Genomic DNA, 14,267 nt, shown 5'->3' on the forward strand with positions numbered 1-14,267 from the left:
GAAGTAAAAGGGCCTGACTGCCCTATGATGCACACTAGCATCAACTCTATCTGAATGCAGTTCACACCAGTTTCTTTACACCAGCTGCCAACAAGGTCTGAATGACCTTGTTTAAAGTGTTTATATTCTCAAAAGAAAGCAACATTATCTGAAGCCTGGTTTATGTTTATTTTGAAAGAGCAGAGAGTTTATTTTGAAGAGTCTGACTGCATAAGTTTAAAAGACTTCTATGATAGATTACACTGAAGAAAAACTTGAAACATATTGCACATGTTGTATAGGCCAGGGGCATAGAACAGGAAAGCAATGTGTGCTTACGCAATTACGGGAGTATCCAAATTGCCATTTGTTTATCTTCTTTGCACAAGATGTTGGACAAAAATTGAAACAGAAACAAATGTCCAGTTAATTTCACATCTTGTATGTTTGAAGGATAATTACAAATTAACCATCACAGCCCTAAAAAGGCCAAACCTGAGCCAATACCAGTCTCCATTTGATGTTACTCTCTTTCCTGAACACCCCTTTTTTATGACTAGAAGTTTCTTTTTTACCTGAACATACCCTTGTGCTGCATGGACCACTGCCCCAGGCCAGCCTGCACAACTCAGCTACTAGGATGAAATCAAGCTATTGCAAAGATACACCGTCATTATGAGAAATCCTTCAAAACAAGTAACAAGGCTGGTGTGCTTTATGTCCTGGTCACAGACTTTTCCCACTCCCTATTGCGTTGCCCACTCCTTTTCTTGGATTGTCTCCGTAAAGCTCCTTACACACACAAATGAAGGCCGAGTCCCCACACAAGCTCTTGGGACAGTATGAAGTTCACAAGTACCTAAGCCACAAAGCATTAGATAACCTGTTTGTTTCTAGACCTGAAGCTTATGGGCTGCATAAGAATTTCACATAAGACTCCTCAAGTAAGTCTCCAGTCATTTATAACAACTATTCAGAAATCCCAGATGAATATTTCAAGAATATTTCTACTCCTACAGATAAGCCAGCTAAACTAGCATAGCAAACGTTGGAGCAATGTTATGTTTATTGATAACAGTGAAATACATTCTCTTTTGAAGTGTACATAATGGGTCTAGCAAAAATTTTTTATGGAAGATTTATACAGATACACAGAAAATTAGAGCACAAAAGCCCACTTAGCAAAACAAAATTAACACAAGAGAAGATAACCAGTATGGCCAGTATAACATAGACTTACCCTAGCCCTGGTTTTGTGCTGATACACACCTGAAAGCGCAATTTGTGCACACACAGACAATGGGGATTTTGATATCCAAATTCATGAATGTTAATGAAATGAGAATCAATTTAGAAATTTATTTGGATCACTACATATTCCTAGTTGTCGTAAGAGACCATATAACCTGCACTGGTATTGTATTTCATCCAGTCGTGACTACTTCCAAATCAGGATTATTTACTAACCTCAGTACAGTACTCAAGAGCAGTGAGAACTCCTAACAGAGACATCCCAACACAATAAGCATATCCAAGTTTTTAAGTGACTTTCCAAAGAAAAGGAAGAGAATGGCATCTTGCAAAGTGCCATCAGAAGATACCTGATACTCTCTATCATTGTTTGTCTCTACCGTTAAAACTAATTTCAAACTCTTTTGTATTAAACTGCAGGAACTGCATTTAAGGAAGAGAAGGAGTAAGAGCTGATGACAATCTGGATAATCTTGCTGTACTAGCATTAATCAGCTACCAACCCAACTCAGCAGCAGTTTGGAAAGGGAAAAGAGACAGAACTACACTGAGAATGGGGCAGGGAGGAAGGTTATTGGAAAAGCAGAGAACGTACCTCCACAAAGAGCTCTCCAGCACTTTCCCCATGTCAGTATGATAATACTTGGTAAGGATCAGGATCACCTAAAAAGAAAATAAGAATAAATACATTTATATATGTAAACTGATATAAGAAACAGAAGTAGATCATGGGCAGAATGCAAGAAGTGAGGCTCCTGAAAATCTGACCTGTATTCCACTTTATTTTTACCACCTGCCAGCTTTGCTTTTAGACAGGGTTTTTTCCTTTCTCTTTCTGAGAAGAGTGGTTTCAGTACTCGAAGTTTTCTGCAAACATGGTGACTTTGTGAAAGACTGCCCGTTTCACATGAGCAGCGTAGTTGGAATAGTCACATAAATTTCCCCACCACATGACAGCCCCCAAGCAATTTGTATGACTTGCTCAGCAGGAAGAACCAATCTGGTTGCTAGTGTATATTTAGGAGGCAACTGTCTTGGACACCTACAGACACAATTTCTTTTTTTTAATCTGAAGTGTTAAACAATGGTGATTAACTTTGATTATCCAGATAACACATTCAGGCAGAAAATGAGCTCTAGTCTTCCCTGTAAGATTAGAAATGGAACTTCCTGTTGTCTGTCATTTTTTGTTCCTAGAATTATTACTTTTTTTCCTTCAAGAACCAGCTCTGTGCTCTGTAAATTACTCACCTACATCACCAACAGCCAACAAAATACACAAACAAATTCCATCCACAAAACACCTTCAACCTATGACAAAAGTCAGCAAGAAACACTTTCCATTCATTCAACATGAAACAAATTCACTGCTCAAACAACGTAAAGTAGTAGTCCATGACTGGTCTATCAAGCTGAATGCTATGTTTTATATTTAGATCATTTACAACAGATTTCCTTCACTTGCTGCCAGTCCATACTAGTGGTTCTTCTACCCACGTTCCCATAGCAACCCCACAGAGGCAGAACAGGAAGAACCTCTGGTTCCTTGCACAGCTGTTGGCTTTCTTTAATGAGGGGTCAACATCAGCCTCCAACAGTTGGGAGCATGCTGTTATTTAACTGGCACTTCCTCTGCTCCTGACCACCAGATGAAATCTCCAGCAAACAGCAACTGCAGGCAGTCACTTTGATTATTTAGATAACTAATATGTTGATGATACATTTATGAGACAGTCTCTGTACACTGAAGCTCGTGAGAGAACAGAATTCCAGACCATGGGTGTTATATGCATCACATTTTGGAAATAACACAAAGTTATGCAGAACTAAGCTATAATACCAGTCGCACTCAAGGTTATCTAAGCCTGATAAATTCACAACACATATTACTAGATGTATATTGATACAAGTAAAAGCAGAAGCAATCCATAGCTCACAAATAGTATTAACATTTCCTATTCTCAAGGGTCACAATCTACCAGACCACTTCATTGGAATTTGACGAGTTATAAAAAAATAAAGGCTTGGTTTAAAATAAAGCAAGCAAGAAAAAGAAATCTTTTGCTTTTATGTAGGTTACTACAAGACTTACAAAGCCAAGAGGAAAAGAAAAAGAAAAAAAAAAAAAAAAACATTTCCCGAAGGAGAAAGTATCTACTGATGAGATTCCTGGCTACAAGCCCAAGCACGCTCCATCAGGTCAGCTATTTATTCTATTGTCAGTGTCTTAACTACAGCTTTCTGCTGGTGCTTGCAATTAAGGTGAAAAACAAAGAAATTTCACTACTGGGAGCATCTATTGGCTCCAATTATTAAGGAAAAAGTTTCAGTCCTTGCTTTCCTGAACAATTGAAATTCCTCTTAGGACACAAAAATTGACCTAGGAGCATTTTCTAAGAGATATAAGAATGCATATTTGGTGCATGAAAATAAAAAAGAAAATATCAAAAGATATAAGAGATTACGCTTTGTTTCCTTATGCTCATGCAGAACCAAAGACTGAATCCTGAACTTAGTAAGCCAGCATTTTTCATCCCTGTACACTGCACAACCATAACTTTTGAAATTCAGATGATTTTCAGCGATATACTTTGGAGCCACACTGCCACAGGGCAAGCCCAATGTTTCATTCCTGAATTAACCTGATTATTATGACACACGGAAGATCCTGTTGGATAACTCTCAATCCACCTGCTTTGAACTTAACCTCTATGGAAGCATCAACACAGCACCTTCCAGATCAGCCATTTCTGTAGCTCAGCACCTGTCGTAAGTGTTAAAGACTTGTAGGACCAAGGAGTGGGCTCACTGCACTGCTTGGTGGCTGTAGCTCATCTAGGGGATGCAGACACCAAATCAGCAAGCTACTGTTGTTCCTCACACTTCAGTGTAATTCCTTTCAGGTAGTTGCAAACTGCATTGGGGAACAGCCATACACAGCAAGATGTCTTATGCTGCAGGATTGGTGCCTTAATCCGAGTCATAGCTCTGAGAAACAGATGTCAGCGTTTTCCAACCTGACTGGTAAATCCTTTCAAAACTTAAAATACCTTATTTTGCATTTTAGCAGCATGGAGAATGACTTAGTAGGAAAAGCAAAGCCATAATGAGCCATCTTTGAATTCTTAAATACTGTTAGCAGATTCCTGTCACAACCTAAGAAGTACAAGGCTGCCAGGGGACTGACCGCTACTTCAACTATGCTGGTGGATTTCATCCCAATATCTGAAAAATGTAGGTCAGCTATTTAACAGATTTTACAGCATCGTCCCCTGGATTGTGGGCATCTTTTCAAGCTAAATAGTGATCCTGCTAACCAGCACAGTATTTTTTTCTCAATTAATAAACAGATCCAAAGAACACGAGGAATCAAAACAGCAAAAACAAAGGCCTTCAGGATCTCTGGATTCTGTGCATCATTTGTAAGAGCAGAGACCTGTTTCACTGATTTCATTTCAACAGGACTCCATAATTACAAGCATTTTTCAGGTTGGATGGAAGCCAATGGTTCATACACACATGGCTGTCCTAGCAAAAGCGCTTGGGTGGCCTGTACATGGAGGGAGGCTTGAACCACAACACCAACTGAGCAACGATCAAGGGTATGATTCTTAACCAGCTCATACTACAATCAGTCATGGACAACTAAAGTAGATTTAGGTATTCTGTGTTATTATTTTATAGCTAAAATCAATGTAGGCAATAGAGTAGAATTAGACTCAGCAGATTCTTTATTTAAGGATGGATTTATAGGGTTACCTAGAGATCTCCAAGTCCATCCAGTTTTCTGTTCCTTGTGAAACCATTTTAAACCATTTCATCTTAGATTCACCCACAGTTCTTTGAGTTAGTCCCCACAATATGTCAATGGGGTGGCAACAGTAAGTCACTGTTCTATGCTAGGGATCTACAAACATCTGAAGGTGCTTCTGGTCAAATATATCCAAGAAATGTATCCCTTCTGCTTTCATTGCCCTGAAACAAAAGTCCCTAAGCATTCCTTTTTCCCATATTCCTCAGAAGTTGTTTGTTACCAATAACACCACCAAGGGCTTTCTACCTGAAAATCCTAAAGAAGGAAAATGTTAATGAGGCTTGAAGACTGGAATTTTGGCTGTTTGGGGGTTTTAAGTAAATACAAGTAAAAATACAGACACAGTTTGGTCCATAATAAAGACACAGATGTCTGGTACAGATCCCTTGCTCAGTATCTGAGTGTCACAGACTTCTTTTAGGAGCAGTCCTTACTGCAAGTTACAGCTTTCTGACTACCTTTCTCCTGCTTGCTCCAAGCCCAGCACATTCTGCCCCTTTGTAGCAAGATGGCACACCACTGCAGTCTCACCTCCTTTCATGAACATTAGAATAAACAGAGCATTGTATCTCCAGCTCCCTGCGCAGAATTCAGCAGACAATATTTTCACTCTTCAATAAATTGTTTTATTTTGATACTACATGACAGGCATACACCAACCATGTCACATAGTACAGATCTAAAATAAAATAGGAAAATTAAAATTTTCAGCTTTAGTAGTGCTCTATTTCTTGCTTCTTTGCCTTTGACCTCTCCATAAAGCCAGAGTTGGCCAGTATTTCTCCATATGGGCCAAGGTAAGGAAGATAAATCCCTTAAGGATTCCAGAAGTCATATGCAATGTGCGTTGGAAGTAAATTTTCAGTGGAAATAACAACTGTAATTCTGGTCAATTTGTCCAGGCTGGGAGACCTTGAAGTTCAGAAATTTCTCTACCTCTGCTTTTTCCATCCTCCCTCTGCCTTTTCTGGGGGGTTGGGGGGTGCACAGAGAAAATTTCAATTCTCCCATGCCATTCCCCTGCTTCCATAACTCAGTTCCCACCTGGGTGGATTCTCATTGTTCTGGCAGTTACAGCTCAAAACTGTTCTCCAAACAAAAGAGAGGCAGCCGTTCCTGACCCAAAAATCCTTTCTGGATATAGACCTGTCTTCAGTTTTCAGTGAATGACGGACAGGGAAAACAAATGGAAAATTCCACTGATACTATTATTCATGAATAATTAAAGTTAGAATGATCTACGTTTTTCCCCTCTCCTCTTCTCTTGCTCTCTTCTGGAAATGCTTTGCAGTAAGGCTGGAACAAAAGGAACAAAACTTCTCTTTAAGATATACAATGTGCTTTTAATAATTTCCTAATAAAATTTTGGCTTTAAAGCAGCCCATTTTAATCCTCTCTTTTCATCACCATGTCACCTAGGAGGGGTGAGAAAGGAAAAGGGAACGAATTCTAGATCAATCACTTTCCCTGGTGTTTATATTTTATCTTTGGTTTTCTTTTTTTGTTTTTCCTTTTCTGTGAAGGATTTGCTAAGATCCTTCTCTTTCTGATAAACACTGACTTATGAATTTTTGTTTTTTCCATGCTTCCTCCATAATGTTTTCTTCCACGGACCATTCTTAACACAGATCTCTCTTTTTCTATCTATATGGAGATTCTTATGGATTAAGCTTTATATGACCCCTGCCATTTGTGATTTGAAGTAATTATTTTTTTGGCATCTATTCAGAACTTTAATAGCAAAAGACTCATACTTTCAAATGCATAATTGCAAGTGTGATTGCTAGTTTTTGTGTTGTCCCAAGTTTATTGGAAGGTGAGAGCACACTGTAAATACTTCTGGGCAGCCAGAGCTAGCAGGAAAATACACTGGTCAGACAGACTCAAGTTCCTGCAAACTTATTAGCATCTGCTTAATTTAATTCATGTGAATGAACTCACTGAAATCAAGAGAAGTGTTTATAAGAGTCACTTGAACAGGCACTTAATACTCTGTATGACTGGAACATAAGCTGCTGTGTTGCTCAAGAACACAGCCTAACACACCTTTTCAGCTATTAAACTATAACTATTTCACACTGTAAACTGTAATTATTTCAGGGAGATCAAGACGTTCTAGGCACAGCCTATTAATTCATCACCACCACCCCCTGTACTTCCAAAACTTTCTTGACAACTAATAATCAAAAAAATCCCTAACAAATATAGGCAACCACCTACTGCTCCAATCCCTCAAGCCGTTTCCACTTCTGAAGCAGTAGGCTCTTCAATCATCATGCTAAGGTTGGCATTAGTTTTTACATTCATTATTTAAAACAAAGACTCTTACAAGAAAAGTAAAAAACAAGAGATTATTAATATGAAGGTATATCACCATAGGTCTGTTACACGGAGCAACTTCCACAATACTATTAACAACTTCATAACAATTTGATTACACTGGGAGAACTGTAAGTGGAAAATGAGTGTTTAGGTTTACTCTGTTGCAGTGTTATGACAAAAGGTGAAAAAGGAGACATTTAGATCGTTACTACAGCTATAAAGAATTCACCATATAAGCTTCTACTCCTCTCTGGTAATAAAGTTCATAAAAGCAACCCATGACTTAACATAAAAGACCTAAAGAATTAGATTTACAGTTCTTCCAACTAAATTGTATCGGAAGAAGGGAGAACTTACTGAGTATGAAGTCACTGACCGGACCAGTGCACTTGTCTTAAGCATTAGTAATAATTCTGTACAGTGAATTTATTCATAATTCAAGGCAAGACACTATAATGGCTCAATTTCTATTCTCTAAGAGGTATTTCTATCCACAAGAGCTGAATAAGTGCATAGTCTTGAAAGCGGAGGCTGTGATTGCTTCCGGATTCAAAACCATGTTAAATATAGCACTTTACACATTGACCCTGCAAACATTTATACAGAAAAGTAACTTTAAGATAGCTAATATATTTAATCCACTAGCTAGCACAGAGCAGGATTATATTCTTAGCACTGTACAAACACGGAACAAAAAGACAATGTACTGCCTTCAGGAGCCCACAGTGTAAGTTCAGAAGACAGCAAGTCTTCACGTCATCAACAACTGATGTCAGATTTTCAATGCAAGCTCCTAAGAAATTTGTCCTTGTGTGATGGCACTGTACGTACACTGTATAGATACATGCTTTTGGCTGCTCATCCCTATCTTATAGTTCTAAATCCACTGATTGATTTCAATCATATTTGACAGAGACATAAATAGCCATCTGGCTGAAGTAGCCATATGGGTTCATACCACAGGTCCATCTAGATCAGTAACCTGTCTCCAACAGTGGCGAATAAAAAACACAAAAGTATAAGATGCTTCCCAAATATATTTTCCAGCCTTCAGCAATTTGCAAGTCGGGCAGTAAGGCTGTTACTTCAGTTTTTAGTAGTTGGCTGCTTGGATAAGCACAGGCTTCCAGGTGGTACCGCATATTAGCACAACAATAGAGAATATTGTGTTTGTAACTTTTAATGTTTAGTTTTAAAAAAATCAAAGCATACTTAAAATTTGTCAACTAATCTGGATTGTTGCTACTCTAACATATTCGTGTCGCTACTCATTTCTACAATCATTAAATGCAGCTCCGAGATTTCTGGGCACACTGCAGGTGCAGCGCTCACTCAAGCGAACGGGAACTAGGTTTGAAGGCCGCAGAATCACTGGGCCCAAAATTCTAGATTAAATCTGCAGCTTATGAAACAGCGTGTAACATTTTAACTCCTTGTTCAATTAAATTTTCTGTTCTTTTTAAAAGAGCCCAAAACAATGTCACCTCTGACACAAAAATCTCCAGTTCTCTGCCATTGCCTTTTTCGACTCAACCAGAGTACTTTATGGATTTAAATATTTAACATAGCATTTGATAAGCTCTTAAAACCACATCTGCAAACATGCCAAGAGAATAAATTTCTAAAGCATGAAGTAAGAATATTTTTTTCCTAGTCTGGCTTGACTCCTAATAGTAAATTTTTTTGAAATGTAGACTAGTTTTACTTATCTCTTCTAACAATGTATTATAAATCGAATTAACAATTCTTCCTGCAGAAGCAAATCTATTGTCTGAGTATTCTTTTTCATTCCCATGAAAATTCAAGAGGAAGCAGAGCTGACTTCCAAAGAAGACGTGTAAAACACCTTTACTCTCTTCTGGATATTTCAGGAATCCAGTGTTATGCATAGGCAATTCACCTTGGTCATCAATGTTATATAGCTATTCACTACCAGAAAAAAAAAAAAAACATATCAAATTTTAAGTACTGTTTGTGAAATATTCCTGGTCTGTCATGCAGTGTTACTGCCCAACAGTAAAACATAAAAACTGAAAGTGAGCTTCCAATCTGCATCACTAAATCCTTTTTCAAAGCCAGAGCTTTTTTTTTTTAAAATATTACCATATAAAAATAATTATGCTCTTTATTTCAAAAAAAGACATTATCATGCAAGACATATAGAAACATCTGTAGAGGATACCACAAGCTGGGAAAACTGTTCCTTTGATGCAGGGCTGTTGGCAGATATGTTCATACTGGTTACTCTCCCTCGCAGCTGCTCTGTCTTCACAAGAACCACAGGATTAAATATCAATGTACCAGGTAACATATTTATCAGAGGTTTCATCAACCTATACTGACCTCAAAATTACATTTAATTATCTCTGAGAATGGCTTATGGTGTTCAGATAAGACCTGATTGCCTATCATAAAGAAGCTTTACAAGACTGTATATGGCAGCAAGGACTTTGATGCTGCATCAAGATCAGCCAAAGAGTTGCAATGTTTAATATCCTTCTTATCATGAATAAGGACTGGACTTTATATTTCCTGAATATTGTAGGTACCTAAATTTGTTCTTTATATATGAGAAAGATAAACATGGCCACATGATCTACAGAAGGAGAAAACAGCACACTCCTACCTAGAAGGCGCACTGCCAGGACAAACACGCTAAAGGTCAAGCAGTTATGTCACAGAGGGATGCTGATTAGGATTTTAGTCAGAAGAGCAGAGACATACCAGAGGGAGATGCAAAACTTGTTTCACACCTTTTGTGATGCAGAGCGTGCGTGCTGCATTGAACAGCATTAACATGCTCAGGAGCAACTTTAACAGCCCTTATTCCAAAGCCAAAATCAGGCCTGGACAATGACACAGAGTGAGGGGGGGGGGGGGGGGGGGGAAACGTCAGGGGGTTGCCTAGCAAAACAGGAATAATACAAAACAGATCTGGGCCTGTTACTTCAAGTGCCACCTAAAAAAATCTCCTCTGGTCCCCAGTACGATCACTCTTCCAGTGGGGGGAGCCTGGGTGCCTCTCCAAGCAAGGACTATTTGCTCTGCAGTTTTGCACAGGGACGGACTAGGACCAATGCCACCCCTTCACTGTCCTTCTACTGGGTGGAATTTGGTCTTTACATCTGCCTTTCATTTTAACTGTTTTATCCCTACTTATCCTGCTAAAACAATTAATTGCAGCAGAAGTACCCACATATGCATGGCGTGAAAGGAGACCATTCCCACTCAGATGCCAAGCCCGTCTGCTCCGTGTGACCACATTCAGAATAAATTTGGAACACCTCAAATGACATTAACAGAATTCAGCTACTGTAAAATACTGGGAATGACCCCTTTTGAGAGGAAGAAGGATGAAAGCACATTTATCTTCAGCATTATCCCTGAAGCAGCAGAACTTCATATCCGTGCCAATGGAAAAGGTATAAAGGAGCTGAGAGAATGTCCAACTGGGTTAGGAGACTATTAGAAAGGGCTTGGGAGCAGTTGGGAAAATTGGTCAGGGGCCAAATACGTCAGAGAAAACATTGGAAGGGGCCGGGGGAGTGCTGGAGAGTTCTCCACATTCAGCCTAAAGCCAAACCAGGAGGTTTCCAATCTGTGAGCACTGAGTTTTCGCCAGCTTTTTGTATTTCCTCACCCAGCCTCTGCCCTAGGTGTTCATTACTTTAAAAGCCATGGGACCATTAAAGTTAAGTGGAATTATACAGCATTATCTGTGAAAAGAAACAGCTATTTCACCAGGCAATACCACGTCATTTCGGAACCCCAGCTAATGCCGTTGTGTCACATGGACTCTGCTTTAGTTTAACCAGTACGAAGAACATTAACACAATCGGTCATCTTAAAAGCCAGGTTTCAAATTAGCCTCGCATTCCAATCTCAAACCTCTAATACATTTTAAATGACCTTCAGATCAAGTAGATACAAGCAGGAAAAGATTGTAGGCCCTGATAAATGAGGTCTACATTTCTTTACTTTACTCCAGCAAAGACTTAAGCATTCAACAGATTCTTCGGAGACAGTTTTTGCATGTCAGCATTCAGCAGGCTGTAGCTAGGGTTGCAAAGCTGCTTCAGTAACAAACTCTTCATGTAAACTTCACCCCCTCAGAGACTGACGTTTTTCATGCTTGGTCTCTCCCCTGTGATCCCAGATTGTTTTGGAAATACTTTAAGAACTTCTTTCTTCATGTTACGAGAACTACTCTTTTCTGTCTTCATAGATGCAAGGATGGGTACAACATCCAAGGATGTTTAAGCAGCACAAGGCAGCAGCAAGTTTGGGTTTTTGTTGTTTAAGCAGCAAGGATGGGTTTAAGCAGCACAAGGCTTGAAAGGAAAACATTTTTAATTCATCCCTAGAACACTTCTGAACAGTTACCTCTAACACACCTTCTCATGGCTCTTTTCTGTAGAAACGCAGTCATCTCAGGCTTCTAACGTTCCTTTAACAGAGGTAGCAGTACTGTCTATTTTACAGTTTGGAAATTGAGGCAGAGATGTATCACACTGACTTATCCCACCTAACCATAGGATGTACCAGCCCCTAGGCACAGAGACAGATACCTCTGGAGATCAGTTTTGCTCATCTAGATTTGAATAATACTTTGGCAGTACTTCTTTTCCTATTGCTTGATCCTGCTGAAGACCTACACTTCCAGCTTGACCTTTTCAGAAAGACTGGATGAATCCGTGCTTACATCAGTTGCGGAAGAAGCCCAGGCAAAGCAGAAAGCAACATATAAAAAGAGGACAAATAGAGAAGCAGGATCAACAGACACAACATAAATTCTGTGTGCCACTAACCATAAGGATCTTGTTTTCCAATACATGATGCTCCCAGACTCAAGTTTTGCATCTGTTCAAGGCCACTTACCCTCACACTGGTACCCATGACTTACAGCAATGTGCCAGCACTTCGCAGAGCTGGGAGGTCTAAAGTACAATTATGTGCTTCTATACCGCAGATGTCCTAGCGGAACTGTTATATAAACTGTGCCAAAAAGTCAACATTCTCAATATGAGAATAAATAATTTTTCCCCTTACCTGTCTTTCTGCCAAGGAATAAATGGAAATCTGAGGAAACTATATATCATCTCAGAAGGTGCAAGCTATTTTTTGTAACTCCTGAGAAAACCACATTTCATTTATTCAAAATGGTATGTATGACTATGATGTGTTTCATATCAAGGTACTTTATACAGAACTGAATACTATTAAGCAGTTAAAACTTCTGTACAATGTACCTAACATTTACTGTTGTCCTTCATTATACTGAGCCTCTCCCTGGAACTATTTATTTTCCATCTTTTTTCTAATGAGTTTGTTCTATATTTGTGTTGTAAACACCTGTCACTATTTCTATTTCTGAAACTTACAGCATAGCCTGCTCTGTTCAAAAGTCAATAGTCTTTTTCTTATGGAAATTACCTTATCACAAAACAAACAAAAAAATCTGAACCTTCTAATTCTTTCAAATTGTTTTTCTTGAATTTGGAGTTTGAGGTTTAACTGCTGCCATGACAGAAAGACACTAATAACAAGAGTAGCAGAGGACACAGCCCAAATCCAATGGCAATTTTTCAGCTCAATGTTGTTACTAAATGGGTGTGTTTTCTCCTCTCTCCTCACCCTTCCATACCCATCCATTTATTTTGAGTCTGATCCAAAGTCTGTTTAAACCAATGAGAATCTGGATTAAGCCCATTCTAAACATATTAAAAGTAAATCAGATCTTGAAATTTCTTTCACGAAGGAAAGGATTCAATTTTGATAAAATTAGTATTCACAAAAGTCTCATACATTCTGTACACAGGAGAAACAACCATGCTGTACTTTCCACAAAATGCAAGTAGTTGTACAAATTAATGACTTTAAATGTCAAGTTATAAGGGACATGAGACTAATCAAAGAGAACAGCTAGGGTTATACTTAATGAGGCAAGGTTTTTTTCTTTTCTAGTGAGAACTTACACTTCTGAAGATGTCTCTAAACAGACATTTCTTAAAGGAAAAGTTCACTCACAATGTAGACGAGAAAGTGAGCAGGGGCAGACCTACTGGATGTGACCTCAGACATTTTATGTCAATCCATGATCACCTACGTATATCTGTTTTTGAAAAAATGCTGTCTTTTGCAAGAATTTTACAAGATTAAAGGCCACAGGAAAAATATATCACCCATACATTTAAAACAACATTCAACTCTGTTAACTTCCCCACTTTGGAACCAAAAAAAAAAAAAAAAATCTTTTTGTCAGCACAGAAAGAATATTCCAACATCTCCCAATCCCACTCTCTTCTTTGACAGGGCAGTAGGCCTGCACTTTTCACAGAATCACAGAATGTTCGTGGTTGGACGGGACCTCTGTGGGTCATCCAGTCCAACCCCCCTGCCGAAGCAGCGGCACCTACAGCAGGCTGCACAGGACCTTGTCCAGGCGGGTCTTGAATATCTCCAGAGAAGAAGACTCCACAACCTCCCTGGGCAGCCTGTTCCAGTGCTCCATCAACAGCAAGTAGAAGGGAAAAGACGCTTTCAATCCAGCCCAAGAAATAGCTGGTAGAAGTCTATTTTGTAGACACAATAAAACACCATTTAAGATTACTTATTATTTATTTCAGCTAAAATTTTACTTTGAACAGTCAAACATGCAAATGGTATCCCAATGAACACACTGGTGTACAATGTAGGAAAAATACAGATCAAAATGGTTCAGGCTTTCTTTCAGAAACTTAAATGATCAAGCATAACACATTACCATATCAGTTAATTAATACAGCATCATTATTACTGCTATATGAAGGCAGAAATTATAAATGTTAAAGTTCAGTGCTGGGAGACGTTAGCTAAGCCCAGAGATTTCACACCTATATTCACAAAGCACCCAGCTCAGAGA

At 38.8% G+C, this 14,267-nt stretch overlaps 1 protein-coding gene across 4 annotated transcripts in view; it reads right to left on the reverse strand.

The window, feature by feature from the left end:
- SORCS2 (sortilin related VPS10 domain containing receptor 2) overlaps positions 1-14,267 on the reverse strand; it is a 595,440-nt gene that overhangs the window by 402,478 nt on the left and 178,695 nt on the right. For all 4 annotated transcript variants that reach the window (XM_075420456.1, XM_075420460.1, XM_075420458.1 and 1 more), the window contains exon 2: positions 1,826-1,893. In XM_075420456.1, the coding sequence (XP_075276571.1) occupies positions 1,826-1,893 (68 nt within the window). The remainder of the gene's footprint in view (positions 1-1,825; positions 1,894-14,267) is intronic.

The sequence above is a fragment of the Opisthocomus hoazin genome, chromosome 5 (assembly GCF_030867145.1).
Source record: "Opisthocomus hoazin isolate bOpiHoa1 chromosome 5, bOpiHoa1.hap1, whole genome shotgun sequence".
In the NCBI taxonomy this organism is placed as follows: domain Eukaryota; kingdom Metazoa; phylum Chordata; class Aves; order Opisthocomiformes; family Opisthocomidae; genus Opisthocomus; species Opisthocomus hoazin.